At 39.3% G+C, this 17,222-nt stretch overlaps 1 protein-coding gene across 5 annotated transcripts in view; it reads right to left on the bottom strand.

Annotated features, from left to right (window-relative positions):
* The window catches only part of pclob (piccolo presynaptic cytomatrix protein b), a 73,971-nt gene that overhangs the window by 51,499 nt on the left and 5,250 nt on the right, over window positions 1-17,222 (bottom strand). For 3 of the 5 annotated variants that reach the window (XM_026287184.1, XM_026287186.1, XM_026287187.1), the window contains exons 1-11: window positions 16,769-16,869; window positions 13,395-14,120; window positions 12,154-13,011; window positions 8,228-9,127; window positions 7,331-8,143; window positions 6,360-7,238; window positions 5,159-5,941; window positions 2,991-4,424; window positions 1,946-2,761; window positions 991-1,770; window positions 75-851 (exon numbers count right to left, since the gene is read on the bottom strand). In XM_026287184.1, the coding sequence (XP_026142969.1) occupies window positions 75-851; window positions 991-1,770; window positions 1,946-2,761; window positions 2,991-4,424; window positions 5,159-5,941; window positions 6,360-7,238; window positions 7,331-8,143; window positions 8,228-9,127; window positions 12,154-13,011; window positions 13,395-14,009 (8,655 nt within the window). In that variant the 5' untranslated portion in view covers window positions 14,010-14,120; window positions 16,769-16,869. Of the gene's footprint in view, window positions 1-74; window positions 852-990; window positions 1,771-1,945; window positions 2,762-2,990; window positions 4,425-5,158; window positions 5,942-6,359; window positions 7,239-7,330; window positions 8,144-8,227; window positions 9,128-12,153; window positions 13,012-13,394; window positions 14,121-16,768; window positions 16,870-17,222 lie in introns of those variants that run through there. The other 2 variants (XM_026287185.1, XM_026287189.1) reach the window with 2 other exon arrangements.

The following is a 17,222-nucleotide window of genomic DNA, read 5'->3' as shown; positions in this document are numbered from 1 at the left end:
TTAAAAGTCAAAATCTACACAATATATATTGAGCCTTCACATATATAAATGTTTGAAATATTGACATATGGTACCTCAGTTTGATGGGGATTGGGGTTGAATCCACAGAGATTACAAACAATTTTCTGGCAAGAACTACAAAAGCTGTAGTTCTGCGGGTCCTTCTGAAGAGTTTCTTTGCAAAGTGGACAGGTTTCTGGAAGCTCATTTGGACCATGTGGAGGTTTGGCCAGATTAGGATCTGGGGTTTTCTGCAATGTCTTTGGTTCTAGTATTGTTGTAACAACTGGCTTTGATTCCCCTTCAGGTGGTTTTTGTTTAGCATCCTGAAGAGAAACTGATCCTTTTCGAGAAGTAGGTGATGTTGGTGTGGTCTTATTTTTTAATGTCTGGGAAACTGTAGATCCCTTGCGAGATGTTGGTGGAGTTTTGGTGGAGGATTCATCTTGAACAGCTGAAGAGATCAGGTTAGATGCTGAGCTGAGGATGGAGGATCCAAAACCAAAAACCTTATCAGAGACAGCAGTCTGAGGAGAGGGAGACCGAGATCGAGCACCACCGAAACCAAAGCCAAAAAAACTTGACTCTTCTTTAATCTGTTCACCTTTAGGTAGTGGAGCAGTCTTGGAAGGAGAAGCATCACCTTTAGAAATTTGAGTAATTGGTGTTGTTGGTGTTTTGGTCTCTAAATTATGTTTCTTTTCCTGCTCAGTTGTAACACTTGGCTTCTTATCTGGACTCTTTTCCTTTTGTGGAGATGCTGGTGGAAGTAATTGTTTAGATGGTGGCTGAGCTGGGGGAGGACCTGAAGTTCTCTGCATTTGGCAGGTCAAACACAGCCACTCCTTTACCTGTAGACAATAAGAAAGATTACCATCTATTTTAACCTCATCTCTATTTTTTAAATCATAAAATCTGTACAGAATCATTTCTTGTAGCAAAACGAGAGTCTTTATTATGATATACAATAAGTGTAAAACACAGACTTACTTCAGTTTGATGTGGATTGGGATTGAATCCACAGAGATTGCAAACAATGGTTTTGCAATAAGTGCAAGAGCTATAGTTTTGTGGGTCCTTCTTAAGGATCTCTTTACAGAGTAGGCAAGTTTTTGGATGCTCCTCTTTCACTTGAGCTTCTAGAGGTTTGGATGATTGAGCATCTGGTGGCTTTTTCTCTTCTTTGGTTGGTGAAGGGGTTGGAATTGATTTTTCTGCAGTAAGATTTAGTTTAGTGTCTTGTGGAGCTACTGATCCTTTTCGCGAAATAGGTGGTGTTGTCTTATTCGAAGTCTGGGAAACTGTAGACCCTTTGCGAGAATTTGGTGGAGTTTTAGAAGGTTCATCCTGGACAGTTGAGGAAATCAGATTGGATGCTGAGCTAAGGAAGGAGGAACTGAAGCCTAGAACCTTCCCAGAGACAGCAGACACAGTTGGCTGAGGAGATGGTGACCTTGAGCGAGAACGACCAAAACCAAAGCTGAAAAAATCTGAATCCTGTTTTGAAGATTCAGATTTAGGTTGTTGATCAGATTTGGCAGGTGAGACATTTTTCTGGATTTGGGCCTCTGATGTAGTTTGTTTGGAATCTGCCAGATTAGGTTTGCCTTCTTGTTTCGCAGAAGCATTATCCTCTGCTACAACACCCCCAGTGTCTTGTTTTTCTGATGATGTAGGTGGAGGTAATTTAGTAGTCTGAATTCCTGGCTCCACAACTGTAGGTTCAGGAGCTCTCTGCATCTGGCAGTTCAAACACAGCCATTCCTTCACCTGATGGATGATGAAAATGAAAACCATTTAATTATAAGAAGAAAAAAAAGACCACGATTATTTCATTTTGGCATATTATTGACTGTTCATTCATAATAAATAAATTACCTTAATGAAATGTTTTTTCAATAATTGTAACTGAGAATTTCTTTTTACATATATTACTATTTCTCACCTCAGTTTGATGTGGCATTGGGTTGAAGCCACAGAGATTACACACAGTGCTCTTGCAAATAGTACAGGTGCTATAATTTGGTGGATTCCTCATTATTTCAGCCTTACAAAGTGGACAAGCCTTTGGAATCCTTGATGGGTCACTCTCTTTTACAGCTTTTCCCTGAACTTCTGTCATTTTTTCCTCAGATTTCTTGTCTCTCTGCTGATTTTCAACAGATTTAGCTTGCTGTTTTGGTGACGCATCTGCTGATCCCTTCTGAGAAGTAGCTGGTGCTAATGTAGTCAACACAGGAGTATTTGAAGCTAATGAATCCTGTTGCTGAGTTGCAAGGAGTGTGGTGGAGGATTCAACTTGTACAGTGGTGGAGATAAGATTAGAAGCCGAATTCAACAGGGAAGAACCAAATCCAAAGACCTTCCCAGAAACACTGGAAGCAGCAGGTTGGGGAGAAGGTGATCTAGAGCGTCCAAAACCAAACAAGCCACTCTCTTCTTTTGTAGATGCAGCCTTTGGTGAGGCAGTAGATTTTCTGAATACAGTATCATTCTTCTGTGTTTGCTCTACTGGATTCTTGATATCCTGCTGCTGGGGTGGCTTCTGTGTTGGTGGAACTGCACTAGCCTTCCTATACCCTGGTGTTGAACCTTCAGATAGTGCAGTTTTTTCTTTTTCAGTAACATCTATGGAATCAAGTGGCTTCTTCTGGGGAGGAGCAGGAGTTGCTTTAGTTAGTGATGATACTGGTGGAGGTACTTTGTCAGTCTCAGCTTGAGCTCTTTGCATCTGGCAGTTCAGACATAGCCACTCCTTTTTCTGAAACAGAATTCCAATAATCAGTTTAAAATTGAGCAAAAAGAGTACTACAATGAACATATTTGAAATATTAAAATATGTTTTAGTACAATTTTAATGTATTTTAATGCAAGTCGGAAATGTTGGTGCCCATAATATCGTATATCCAGATACTATCACAGCATTAATTAAATTACAATTATATAATGAGTATATAGTGTTTAATGTTCAAGGTAAAAAGGCTGCTTACCTCTGTCTCATGGGGCATGGGGTTAAAGCCACATAGATTACACACAGTGTTTTTGCACTCAGTACAGGTATTGTAATTGGGAGGCTTCTTCTGCAAATCGACTTTACAGAGAGGGCAGGCTTTGGGAAATGATTTAGTGGGCTCTGTCCGTGTATTTTCTGATATATCTCTATCTTTTGAAACTGATACAGTTGTTGGCTGTGCCTGACTGACCATGGATTTCTTATCATCTTGTATATTTTCAGGATGTACTTTTTTGTCATCTGAAGGAAGAATTTTAGGAGAGACATCAGATCCATTTGCGGAAGCAGGAGGTGTGCTGGTCTTGAGAGATGTCTGAGGAACTCCAGAACTCTTTCGTGAGGTAGGTGGAGTGGTAATCTTATCTGAAGTCTGGGAAACTGATGAGCCTTTACGAGAAGAGGGTGGGGTTGCAGTCTTAGCAGATAGTTGAGAAGATGTGGATCCTTTGCGAGAAGTGGGTGGTGTTGTAGAAGGCTCATCTAGAGCTGATGAGATCAGATTACTTGCTGAGCTAAAGAAGGATGAACCAAATCCCAAAACCTTCCCAGAGACAGCAGATGCTGTAGGTGGAAGTAAAGGAGACTGAGATCTACCTCTAGACTCTTCAGTGATTTCAGAGGAGACAGGAACATGTCCATCTTGGGACTTTCCTTGTCTTTGCAGCTGTGGGGTAACTCTTTTAGTGGTTTCTTCTTCTTTTTCTGCAACTTTAGTTTTTGCCCTATCTGTATTTTCATTGCTTTTAGAGTTTACTGCAGCTTCAAACTCCTTCTGTGAGGTTGCAGAAGTTGTTTTAAGAGATGTCTGTGAAACTGTAGAACCCTTACGAGAGGAAGGTGGAGTGGTATTAACTTTTCTAGAGATTTGAGAGACTGCAGAACCTTTGCGCGATGTTGGTGGCGTCTGGTCAGATATTTGAGAAGCTGTTGAAGCCTTGCGAGAACTAGACGGTGTTGTAGCGGACTCATCTTGAACAGCTGTTGACATTAGATTAGATGCTGAGCTTAAGAATGAAGAACCAAACCCCAGAACCTTCTCTGAGACATTAGAGACAGCAGGCTGAGGAGAAGGTGATTGAGATCTAACTCCTACAAAACCGAACCCAAAGAATCCAGGTTTGTCTGGTTGCGGAGATTCTGACTTTGGAACTTCTGGAATATTATGTTTCGTTTCTCTTTGGGTGGGTTGTTCAGTTTCTGCTAATATTTGCTTTTTGTCTTGTTTCACTGCTACTTCTGGTTTCCTATCCTTTTGAACTGCATCTGCTGGAGGATGTGGCTTTTTCTGTGAAGCATCTGGAGTGGGAGTATCAATTTTAAGTGGTGAAACTTCCTTAGCATTTGGCTGAAGTTGCGCAGGGTGAGGTTCTGGTGCTTTCTTCATCTGACACGCCAAACAAAGCCACTTTTTCTGTAATTTTGCAAAGTATATTGAATGAATCATTTTGTAACTAAAATTTAAATTATACAGCATCCCAGACTTAAGTGGATTAACCACATTGATTATTAACTTGGAATGTTCCAAACAAGCTCATTAGATTAGATTAAAGAAAAGATGAACATTGTAAGCTCTCCTGTCAACAAGAAACTGTAGGTTCTCAAATTGTATGATGATCATTTTCCAATAAAGTCAGAATTTAAGTCAGCATGAGCTCAAAATTAACACTATTTATTATCTTAATGCAACTCACTTGTCTTATTGTAAACAGTTAATTCGTGCATTTTTCCTTTAAAAAAATGAGCAAACTTTAAATCAGACTGTAAGCAGAATTTGTTCTTGTAAGTGCAGCCAAGACCACACAGCATTTAAGATCTGCCTCCATTCTGGTATGCAATGTTTACTTTTCACAATCCAATCAACAACCGATGGTGTCCTCCCTGTTTTTTCTTGTTTGATAGAAGTTTTACTCAGAAATGTCACAATTTGTTAATCTGCGTAATTCTTTATTTTGAATTCAGTATACTGATCCTCTAATGAGTCAGTTGGCATGTAGTTGGAAAGTTACTTACAGTTAATTAATAGTGTCTAATGTGGTCTACTGAAATAATGTGTAACTTTGTTGATTGCAATTTCCATTCATGATGATTTAAACCAAACACAATTAAAAAAACAAACTGTTCAACACAACAGTGATATTTGCTTACCTCATTTTCATGGGGCATAGGGTTGAACCCACACAAGTTACAAACTAAATTTTTGCATTCAGTGCAGCTGTTGTACTGATCTTTCTTGAGCTCCACCTTGCAAAGTGGGCAGACCTTGGTAAGAGGTTTGGATGTAGGTGTCTCTGACTTATCCTCTTTTACTTTATTTGATGGCTCCTCAACCCGTTGAAGTGATAGCATTTTCTCCTCTTGTTTCTGTCCAATCGATGGCTTAATATCTTTACTAGGTTGAGATTTCTGGGAACCTTGCATGGTTAAAGAAGCTTTTTCTGAGCTAGGAGACATTGTGTTGTTGTTGAACAATGACTGAGATACTGTAGAGCCTTTACGGGAGCCAGGAGGAAGTGTTGTTTCTGAAACTGACGAACCTTTGCGGGAGGTTGGTGGTGTTGTGGAAGGTTCATCCTGAACAGCTGATGATATCAGATTAGAGGCTGTGCTAAGGAAGGACGAACCAAAGCCTAAAACTTTCCCAGATACAGCAGAAACAGCAGGCTGAGGTGAAGGAGACCTGGATCGAGCCCCACCAATGCCAAAACTAAAAAATCCAGACTCCTCAGGCTCCTTTCCCCCTACTACAGCTGTTTTCTGACCAGTTCTGGTGGCTTCCTCCACATTTTGTTTCTTCCGTGCAGATTCGGGAACATCTTGCGCCCCCTTATTTGGCACTATGGGTAATTTTTTAGCTTGATCTTGAAGCTCTGCATTGGGAGGCATTGATGCTCGCTGCACCTGACAGGTTAAACAAAGCCACTCCTTTGCCTGCCAACAAATAAGAGAGTTTGAGAAACACCAGATAAAATGGTTTCCACAAATCTCCTAAACCCTGGGTTAATATAAGAATATTGATGCAGGTTTGATCATACAAAAACTTCCACACAATAATGCTGAGGAATTATATTACTTTCAAAAGTATTTTATATTAAAGGTAAATACTGTAGCGCAGGGCTAGTCAAATCCAGTCCTGGAGGGCCAGTGATCTACATAGTTTACTTCCCACCCTTATCCAATACACTTGTCCATCATTTTAAATTGTCCTAAATACTTTGATTAGCTTGATCAGATGTTTGATTAGGATTGGAACTAAACTCTATAAGACACCAGACCTCCTGGAGCTGAGCTGAAGAGCCCTGCTGTAAAGCCCACAACTCATTTTTTTTTAAATTCTGAATTATCTTACCTCGGTTTGATGAGGCATAGGATTAAACCCACAGAGGTTACATACAATGCTCTTGCATTCAGTGCAGGTGTTGAAATTTGGAGGATCTTTCTTGAGTTCTACTTTGCAAAGTGGACATTCTTTGGGCAGAAAATGATAGGGCTTATCAGCTGCTTGAGGCTTTGATGGCGGTGTAGATGGTCCTTTGAAAGGTTGAGAATGCATGGACTGCTTGCCTGCCAACTGCTTTTGAGAAAGAGGATTATTTTCCACAGCCTCCATTTTTGTTAAGTCTTGGGATGTTGCTGCTGCTGCCACAGCAGATGTGGTTTTGAAAGATGTCTGTGAAACCGATGAACCTTTACGAGAGACAGGCGGCGTAGTAGACTTCACCGAGGTCTGGGAAACTGTTGTACCTTTAAGAGGTAGTGGTGGTGTTGAGGAGGACTCCTCTTGAACTACTGAAGATATGAGATTAGATGCTGAGCTGAGGAACGAGGAACCAAAGCCTAGAACCTTCTCCGAGACAACAGGTTGAGGAGAAGGTGATCGAGATCGAGCACCACCAAATCCAAACCCAAAGAAACCTGTATTTTCTTTGGAGGAATCTGATTGTGTCGTGGTTTCAAATTTGGCTGGGGCACTACTATCTTTTGGCTGTTGAGGTTTTATAGTTTCTTTCTGTGCAGGTTTTTCATTTGGGATATTTTGAACTGTAGACATAGTAGTGGGTTTTCCAAGTGCTGTTTTTGACTGGTCCTCAGTTCTACTGGCTCCTGGAGGAGGCTGATGTGGAGCTGTTTTGTCTTGTGAACTAGCATTAGTCTGTAGCTGGGGATTTAGACCTAAAGGTTCAGGTGCTCTCTTCATCTGGCAATTCAAACAGAGCCATTCCTTCACCTGCATGACCAAAATCACAATCACAAATCAACATTATTGTCCTTCAATAAATCAATTATGACCAGTAGAGTAAAATAAACGCTTTCTCTCACCTCTTTTTGATGAGGCATGGGGTTAAATCCACAATGGTTACACACAATGTTTTTGCAATTGGTGCAGTTGTTAAAATTAGGAGGATCAATGGTAATATCTGCCTTGCAGAGTGGACAGATTTTGGGAAGAGGGAGAGGAGTTTTGTCAACTTTTGCAGAAAATGTTTGGTCTCTTTTTGCTTTCACAGAAGATTTACTGGATAGCTGAGGTAATTCAGAAATCGTTTTTTCTTGTTTTTGTGCGGTAGACTGTCTATTGTCCCCTGTGTTTGTGATATGTGGAACAGCAGAGCTCTTCCGTGATGTGGGTGGTGTTGAGCTCTGGGAAACTGTGGAAGCTTTGCGGGAGGTTGGTGGTGTTATAGATGTCTCATCTTGCACAGCTGAGGATATTAAATTAGATGCTGAGCTGAGAAAGGAGGAACCAAAGCCAAGAACCTTCCCAGATACAGCAGACATAGCAGGCTGAGGAGATGGAGATCTTGACCTTGCACCACCAAAACCCAAAAATCCAGTTTCTTCCTTGGCTGCCTTGGCAGGAACATCAGATTTGGCTTCATTTTCTTGCTGTTGGGCTTTTTGGATAGGCAGAGTACCATTTAGAGCCTTGGGTTGTTCTTGTAATTTCTGAGGAGGGTCAATTTTCTTGCCTAATTCAGAAACACCTTTCTTTTGAATTGAGGGTGGAGCCATTGGTTGAGTGGTAGGGATTTTGTCGGGCTGCCCTGCGATCTCCATCTTTGGAGCTCCTGTTGGCTCCATTCCTCTTAGAGCTCTTTGAGTCTGACAGTTCAGACAAAGCCATTCTTTCAACTGAAAAGTAAGACAAAGTGGTCAAAACGTTCACATATATCATTCAAAACTTGTAAAAAGTATTAAAAGTCAGCGTAACAATACCTCTGTTTGATGTGGTGTTGGGTTGAACCCACAGAGATCGCACACAGTGTTTTTGCACTCCGTACAAGTGTTGTAGTTGGCAAGGTCCTTTTTTATTTCTACCTTACAGAGTGGGCAGGATTTGGGCAAGGGTTGAGGGCCTTTGTCTGCTTTTGGCATCTGTGAAGACGGTTCTGCTTTTTTAATTTGAGATATTGGTGATTTGTTCTTTTGATCTGCAGTTAGCTCTGTCTTTTTCTCTTCTTTCTGACCATCTGATTGATTAGCCTTCCCTGTAGACACTGATAATGCAGCCACTTGCGATGATGTGGACCCTTTGTGAGATCTCGGTGGAGTAGAAGTCTTGAGGGAAGTTTGAGAGACTGAAGGTGCTAGAGGGTTATTTGGTGGTGTCGTAGAAGGTTCATCTTGAACTGCTGATGAAATGAGATTAGATGATGAGCTCAGGAAGGATGACTTAAATCCTAGGACCTTACCAGACATGGCCGAATCAGCAGGCTGAGGGGATGGTGATCGTGACCGGGTTCCACCGAATCCTGAAAAGCCAAAAAATCCTGACTTTTCTTGTTCAGTCTTAGCCTTTGGTGCTGCTTTGGACACAGAAGGAGAGGGGGCATTTTTTGCTGTCGGTTGCTGTAAAGGCTTAGGAGAGGGAGCTTTCTTTGCTCCTGCTGCACTAGTCTGTTGATCATGCATTTCCTTTTTATGAGAAGCAGGTTGGTTGGCAGGACTAGTCTTTGTTGGCAGAGCTGTGGGCTGTTTCTCTAAAGGACCATGTGTAGAATCCATCTTTTGATATTTGCTGGGCTGTGTTAGGGACTTTATAATGGGTTGTCCCGGAGGTTGTATTCCTTTCAGAGCTCTCTGTGTCTGGCAGTTTAAGCAAAGCCACTCTTTTGCCTGCAAAAAACATTACAAAAAATAATTAGTTATTTCTCATCATTTATTTTACAACGTGAATAACAAATGATATAAAATTTATTTTGCAAATTGAACTAACAAGCAGATATCACATAACATTACTACTTGAAGTTTTAAAGAAATATTTAGAAAATCCTTTATTGGTAAACCTTACCATTGGTGATTAATTCTCTTTTTTGGTTAAAAGATTATATGTGTGTGTGTGTGTGTGACTAATTACAATAAAAACAGTAAAAAAATCAATCTATACTTTGAAAGTGTATATAATATTAATATAAATATTTCAATATTTCAAACACATTAAAAATTATATGTATCTATATATTTTGGTTACTTTTTTAAAAAAAATGTTGCAAATGTTTTCATGAGAATCCTTCCCAGCAAGCTAAATTAGAATATTTCAGAGCAGCCCTTACAACTACAGAACTCTCAGCTATAGAGTTTCATGACCCTGGAATACTCCTACACATCACAGGCAACTGTAAAAAGTATACTGAAAATGCATATTCTGCCAGAGGCCTACATAACTACTTTTATAAACATTTTCCAAGGTAGCAGGATGAAACCTCACTATGTTCATCTCAAACCAGCCCTGAGACACTGTTTTATCATCCTGAAAATGCCAGTTTTAAAAGCCTATAGTGTAGTCTCTGACTTTCCAGTAAGCTAGAAGACTGAAACAGATATTTTCATATCAGAGCAGTCCTATAAGTCCTATAATAAACCCATTAAGTCCCATTAGGCTACACAAAAAATCATTCAAAATATTTATCAATGGGTCACTGGGTTTTTTTGTGTTACCAACGACAACATACTGTAACTGCTTCTAAATTTTGATCAAAACCAGCTTATATTGGTGTCAGTAGGCAGTGACAACATTGTGTTACATTGGTATGGGTCTGTAAATTTTCCTGCCAAATTTTTTTTCAGAGTTTCAGCTGGTGTTAAATATGTATTAACTATTTTAAACACCTTTTGCTTTTTTGCTATTTTGCCACAGTGGATCTCTGAGGGTTAAATTAAATCCCCTCAGTATCTCAAAGTTTTATTTATATTTGTGCTGCCTCCACAATTCTTAAGCACATGGCTCATCCTGAAGCCCAAATTTAATCTCTGGAGAAAGCCAGCAGCACTCTTTTTAGGCCTAAGGAAACAGAATCATTTAGATAATTTTAGCATGGGATAAAAATATACACAGATGTGTTGCATTTGCTAATTCTCTAGACTAAAGGCAATTCCCAGGTTTGACTATTTCATGATTAAACACTAACCACACAGTTGTGGCCATGAACGAAGGTGACCTTCATATCTGAGACATATTTTTTTCATTATTATCTCATTTCAACAACACTGAGCACTTGACACTGAGCACAACCGAGTAGCAGATGCCACTGTAATATACACCTCATCTCTGTGCTTTTGAACTCTCTTGGAAAAGTCTTAGATGTTATCTCCGAGGACTACCCTCTGATCCTCTATCTGCAGAGTTTTCGTCACACAGCCAGCCCATGTGACCTACTTGTCATGGAGTCTTTTGTGCTCAACACTTCCAAAAAGATGAAATAGCCATTTACAGGCCAAACTGGTATGTTCAGGACTTCCATATGATGGCTATAGAGGTGGTAAGGGCTCTCTGGTGGACATACATTATTACAGCAACTTCACTGCTAAAACTAAGCACATGACACATTACTTGCCTTTTCTACAATAGTCCCTAAATATCCCTAAAGCCCCTAAAACCTGATTGCCAAGAAACAAAAGTTAGTCTGTGTTTTGAAAAAAAAAATATAGTTGCAAACAGAAACATCATTCACGCTAGAATTTGACATTAGTATGACATTTGCAAAAAGTGTATGTTTATGGCCTCAAGAGAAAATACTGATCACTACCAGAAAGCAACCAACTAAACTTAATATTAAACATAATGAAAGTGATACATAAAATAATAATAAATCTGACTTCAGCCACACCAAATCTCTCTCCAAATCTTACCCTCAAAATAAATATTGGCTAAACTTGTAATGGCATTGTAGCATATTATTTTAACTACATAGAGTATTTTCTAGTTTTATGATTGATTTTTCAATGTATGTCCGTTACTACATCGTTTTATGTGGGGTATTTCAAATAAAAACTTGAAAAATTTCGTAATGACACATGAAAATTAAAAAGGACCATCTATACTTAAAAACTAACTTACAAACAAAATTAGATAATAAAAACAGAATTCAACAACAGTGGAAAAAAGTATTCAAAATAAAAGACATGAATTCCCTAGGACTTAAGTATAAAGGCATGAAAACAATGACAAACTAAATGTTTACTATGAAACAGTAAATCTAACATCTTCAGCTGTGAAAGGAAAATTATAAATTCCCTTGGATCAAAACATAAAATACTAAAGCCCACAAGATCATCATGATTTAACCTCTTTCTCCCCAAGACTATCTTGATGGCTTTTCTGGGTCTGAAAAGTGGCTAAAGCCAACACACTGCATAGAAAGCTGGCAGGTAAAATAGACAAGCCACTAACTGCAATGTTTGACCCAGATATATCATTAATCTTCATAACACAAGTCACTAAGCACAGAATGTCTATTCATTCATAACATCTATTTATTACCCAAAGCCCTAATGGATCTGTGAATCACTCTAATGTATGACTAAAAAAGAAAGAAACAGTATGCAACTGCAAATTTATGTTTTCTTTTTTGTCTTGAGAGTCAAGCACTTTATTTTTGTAAGTTTAGGCAGGGAGTAGTCCAAGGTAATTGTGAATCAAGGCACATTTAGTCTCTCTCACAGCCATTTTCGGTCTGCCTTCCACAAGACTGCCTCCACACAAACCAAAGAGACAAGAAAATACATCCATCTTTTACAACAGAATCACTGGAATCACTGAGAACATGTCCTCTGAAATTGCTCTTGACATTTTCTACCCACAGTTCATTGCACAAACCATAATGTGAACGTACTGCAAGAAAATGCATTCATCTGTTTCTTACCTCTGTTTGATGAGGCACAGGATTAAATCCGCACTGATTACAAACGGTGGCCTTGCATTCAGTGCAGGTACTGTAATTGGGAGGATCTGTTCTCAGGCTTGCCTTGCAGAGTGGACAGGCTTTAGGAGGAAGTTTTGGGCCTTGAGCAGATGAGGTTTCATTTGTTGTCATTGTTTTTTGAGTGTCTTGGGGTTTATTTTGTTCGTGTGGCATTTTTCCCTCCTGTGTCTGTGATTTAGGAACACTGGTGGAGCCCTTGGTGGCCTCTGAACCTTTTCTTAAGGAAGGGGGTGTGGAAATCTTGGCAGAGGTTTGGGAAACTGTGGAACCTTTTCGTGAGGTTGGTGGGGTTGTGGAGGGCTCATCCTGGACAGCTGAAATCAAATTGGATGCTGAGCTAAGGAACGAAGACCCAAAGCCTAGAACCTTTCCAGAGACAAAAGAGGCACCAGGCTGTGGAGATGGAGAGCGGGATCGAGCGCCACCAAAACCGAAACCAAAGAAACTGGACTCGTCTTCTTTTTTAGGAGGCTCAGTCTTTGATGGTGTCTCAGTTTTGGCAGGAGGAGCACCATTTGTTGTCTGTTGTGGTGGAGGTTTTTGTTGTGATGTTTGCTGCGATGGATGAGCTGCACTTGTGCTGGACTGGCTTGCCGGTTTCTGACCCTCTATTGGTTTGGATGGCTGGCTGGCAGATGAGGGCATCTGCTTAGTATGAGGCATGCTTTTCTTTGCAGGGTTCTGTGATGGTACAGAGTCCTTAGGCTGTGGCTGGGTTTTTAGCGTAGGAGGTCCGCTGTTCTTTGCCCCACCCAGAGCCCTCTGCATCTGGCAATTAAGGCAAAGCCATTCCTTAGCCTGCGTACAAGGAGGACACACATTTGTTGTAATCAGTAATCAGTAATCAGTAATCAGTAGTTTTGCATTGTTCTGCACAAAAATACAATGTATTCAGTGAAAAATTTATTTTGAGGAATTAGGTTGCATTGATGAAAAACTCTATTTACTTCTTTAGTGAACGGTGATAAATATTTGTGAAAAATATAAGCTTTGGTGGGAAAAAAACATTAAGAATTAGTCAATGAATTAAAATCATCACAGTCCAATAAAACATGCTTCAGAGACAGTGGACTCGTGTTTGAAACACATAATGTTCACATTCATATTGTATACCACTGCTTTATGTATCACTCTAATACAGATTAAAAACAACAAAAGTTGATAAATGAATTTTTACTCACGGTTGCATCTGGAGGACTGAACCCACACATGTTGCAGACCACTGATTTACATTGTGTGCAGGTGTTATGGTTAGGAGAATCCTTAGACTTAAGATTGAGTTCTGTATTTTTACAGACTGGACAGAGGGATTTCACCCCAGTTCCAGGTCCACGTTTCACTTGAGGCTCTGATGAAGGAGGCTTTGAGCCAACCGCACCTCCTGGATGAGACCCAGGCCCACTTGGGCCTTGTTGTTGAGGTCCACCCTTTCCAACACCCTTCTTAGGAGATCCACTCCCACCTGCTCCTTGTTGCAATCCTCCCCTGCCTGGACCTCCTCTCCCAGCTCCTTGCTGTACAGGACTTCCCCGTCCAGCTCCTTGTGGTTGAGATCCACCCCGTCCGGCTCCTTGGCCTCCCCTTCCCACACCCTGTGTCTGCTGTCCACTTTGCCTCTGAGGCCCCTGTGAGGCTGGTTGGCCATTCCCCTGCTGTTGAAGATCCTTCTGCTTTGAGGGTCCTGGAGGCTGCTGTTGTTGCTTTTCCTCTTCATCCCCGAAAAGACTGAACTTGTTTACAGCAGAGGACATTGCACTTAGAGGATTCCCCCCACTCAGAAAGTTAGAGGAGAACATGTTGGGAATGGGGCTTTGAAGACTGGTGTAGGAGAGGGCTGGGATGGGGGAGCCCAGAGGAGGGAGTCTCTCACCAGTTGCAGTTATCCCTCACATTTACCTCCAGTGTTCCTTAGGAAAAATAAAAATAAAAAGAGAGAATTCATGCATCACTTGTGCTTTTTTCCACATACACACACAAACACACACACACACACACACACACACACACACACACACACACACACACACACACACACACACACACACATATATATATATATATATATATATATATATATAATGTCAGTAGTATATATGCGTCAGTAGTAAATATCAATTATCAGTTTAGATTTCCAAACATTATTTTTGCCATTAAATGTAATAATCCAGTGAGATTTTGGTTTGCACAAGGAGTCTGACAGCAGCCAGTGCTACACACAGAGATCTGATCTCTCCATCCTCCAGTCTGTCTTGAATAACATGAGGAAACAGATCAAACTGAGACAGACTAAATCCAGAAGAACTTTGGCAATGTCTCCAAAACGCTTCAAGAAACCTGCAAAGCTGTGCAAATAGTACTGTGCAAAGTTTTAGGCACTTGTGTAAAAATGCTGTAAAGTGAGGAAAAAATGCCGTAAATCAAAATTTGGTGTGACTACAATATGCGGCAAAAAAAAAAAAAAAAAAAAAAAAAAAAACTTTTGTCCTAGGTGCACTTGTGCATTGTTTTTCAGGTAGCTTTGAAGGTAGGATTCTTGAAGTGTCTTGGAGTCATTGCAACAGTTCTTCTGGATTTAGTCTGTCTCAGTTTGTTCTGTTTCTTCGTGTTATTCCAGACAGACTGATGATGGTGAGATCAGATCTCTGTGTGGAGCAGACTCCTTGTGCAAACAAAAATCTCACTGGAATATTACAATTAATGACAAAAATAATGTTTGGAAATTTAAACTAATATTTACTACTAACACACTACAGCAAATACTTAATACTGACTTAAAACCATTGTTTGGTGAAAATACTTGTGGCCTAAGACTTTTGCATATACTTTTTGCACTTATTGTATATACAGTGTATGTGTATGTGTGTGTGTGCATGCATTAAAGTAATACCATATACATAACAATATTAAAATATTAGTAGTCTCAGACTCCATAAACAAAAGGATTTAATCCCATGTTACATTTTAAATATACGTCAGTTCTGCCTTAGACAAATAAAATAAGCAAAACATTTTAAACAAACAGTTATCAACTTCATATGTCATAATTGTTAACTGACATGTAGAGATTGTAGATGGTAGATGATCAATCTCACATCGTCACAATCTGCAGTACTCACACTGAAATATAACATCCAGTCATATAGTAAATAAATTAGCTTACATTGAGTGATAGAGGCTCCCTTACTGCCCTGATCATCATGCATTCCTCCTTTACATAATATAAAACTATTTAATCAGCACTTTTTAATTGTGTACTTTGCATGATCTTATCTTACCTGGTGTTCTGAATGACATTAGATTATAATGCATAAATTATAGACAACATATTTGTTATAGCCCATACTATGAAAATAATACGTTGAAAAAAATGGTATTTGATAACTATAATCCAAATTGTGAGTTAAGATTCCGCAGTTACAGTGACACAACTAAAGACAGTTTTAGCAAAGAAAATTGTATTACGCATATTGTTTATCAACATGTGCAATACACTTAAAATTTCAACATGAATAAGTACCAGCGATGGAACTTAAAATCTCGTGTAAAGCATGACTGCATTCGACCTGTAATTGACTGAGCGTTTGGACGTTTCCCTTCAGCACCCTGGACAGCGCTCTAAGTTCAGCTCATGCATCACGTCTCTCTGCCTTTCAGCGTGAAATACAACACGCCGCACCGTTCACAGCAGTAAGTCTACGCGGACACATTAATAATGAGGAACTTTAAAGGGTCAGTGGGTTTTCTATTTATTCGCAAATATATATATATATATATATATATATATATATATATATATATATATATATATATATATATATATATATATATATATATATATATATATATATATACTTTTTTTCAGTATACCGGCCATCAAAATTAAAACCACATTTGCGATCATTAACCTGATATCAACGTTAAATTGTCACACTGTTCTCTTCTAACAGCCTACAAAAATATATTGACAGAATTTTTTTTTTTTTTTCTGCTTCTGCTCCTTCAAAGCAACATCTAGTCCTTGTACAGAAATCCTACATCGGCATATCCGGGTTGTAAAACCTCCGCTGCATATGTAAAACATGTGTAAAACTTAATGTTTCGTTATTTAAACGATTGGCAGTTTTAGTTACACGAATTGAGGATATGTTTTTGCTCCAACTGACCAAAAAAACACTGTAATATTATAGGTTGGTTATTTGATATGAGGTTGTAGATGGTAGATGATCAATCTCAGACAGTCACGATCTGCAGTAATCACACTGCTCTCGGCACATAACAAGCATTCAAACGGGAAATAAAAGAGCAAAAGGTGAGAAATGGAGGTTCCCTCACTGTCCAGATCATGATGTATTTGCCCTTGATCAAATCCTGTCGGATAATTTCCCAGCCTAATCACTAAAAACCGCATCGATTCCAAAGCATTTCCAGACTTGAAGTATTCCTCTATTTCTACACACCATAATCATCCTTCCTCAAAACTACCACTGTGATCAGACGGAAAACATGCTTATTTTCATCAGAACGGCCAGCTAAAGTGGTACAAGCAGCATCTTACCTTACAGCGTGAGAGCATCCCTATTTATTCTCCCATTTCTGTCTCTCTAGTGCTGTTTGGTGATCGGCTGCTCGGCGTCTATGATGGAGGTTACGAGGATCTGAGGGCAGGGCATACCCGCTTTCACAATCGCCTCCTCTGCGCATGCGCCGCACATGACGGGTGATCAGCACACACTACCTCGCGAAAATTGAATTTAAAGTGACATAATCATTCGTCTCTGACAAACTGTCCGCTAATAATCGGCTTCCGTTTGTTTGGGCATCTGTTAGGGGTTTGATATCGTTTGGGCATTATAATAAATGAATAAATAAATTATATATATATATATATATATATATATATATGTATATATATATATATATATATATATATATATATATATATATATATATATATATATATATATATATATATATATATATATATATATTAAAGCACATAAGAATTTTGA

Source organism: Carassius auratus, chromosome 18, assembly GCF_003368295.1.
Source record: "Carassius auratus strain Wakin chromosome 18, ASM336829v1, whole genome shotgun sequence".
Classification (NCBI taxonomy): Eukaryota; Metazoa; Chordata; class Actinopteri; order Cypriniformes; family Cyprinidae; genus Carassius; species Carassius auratus.
The sequence above is the reverse complement of the archived record's forward strand: the minus strand, read 5'-3'. Positions and strand labels throughout refer to the sequence as shown.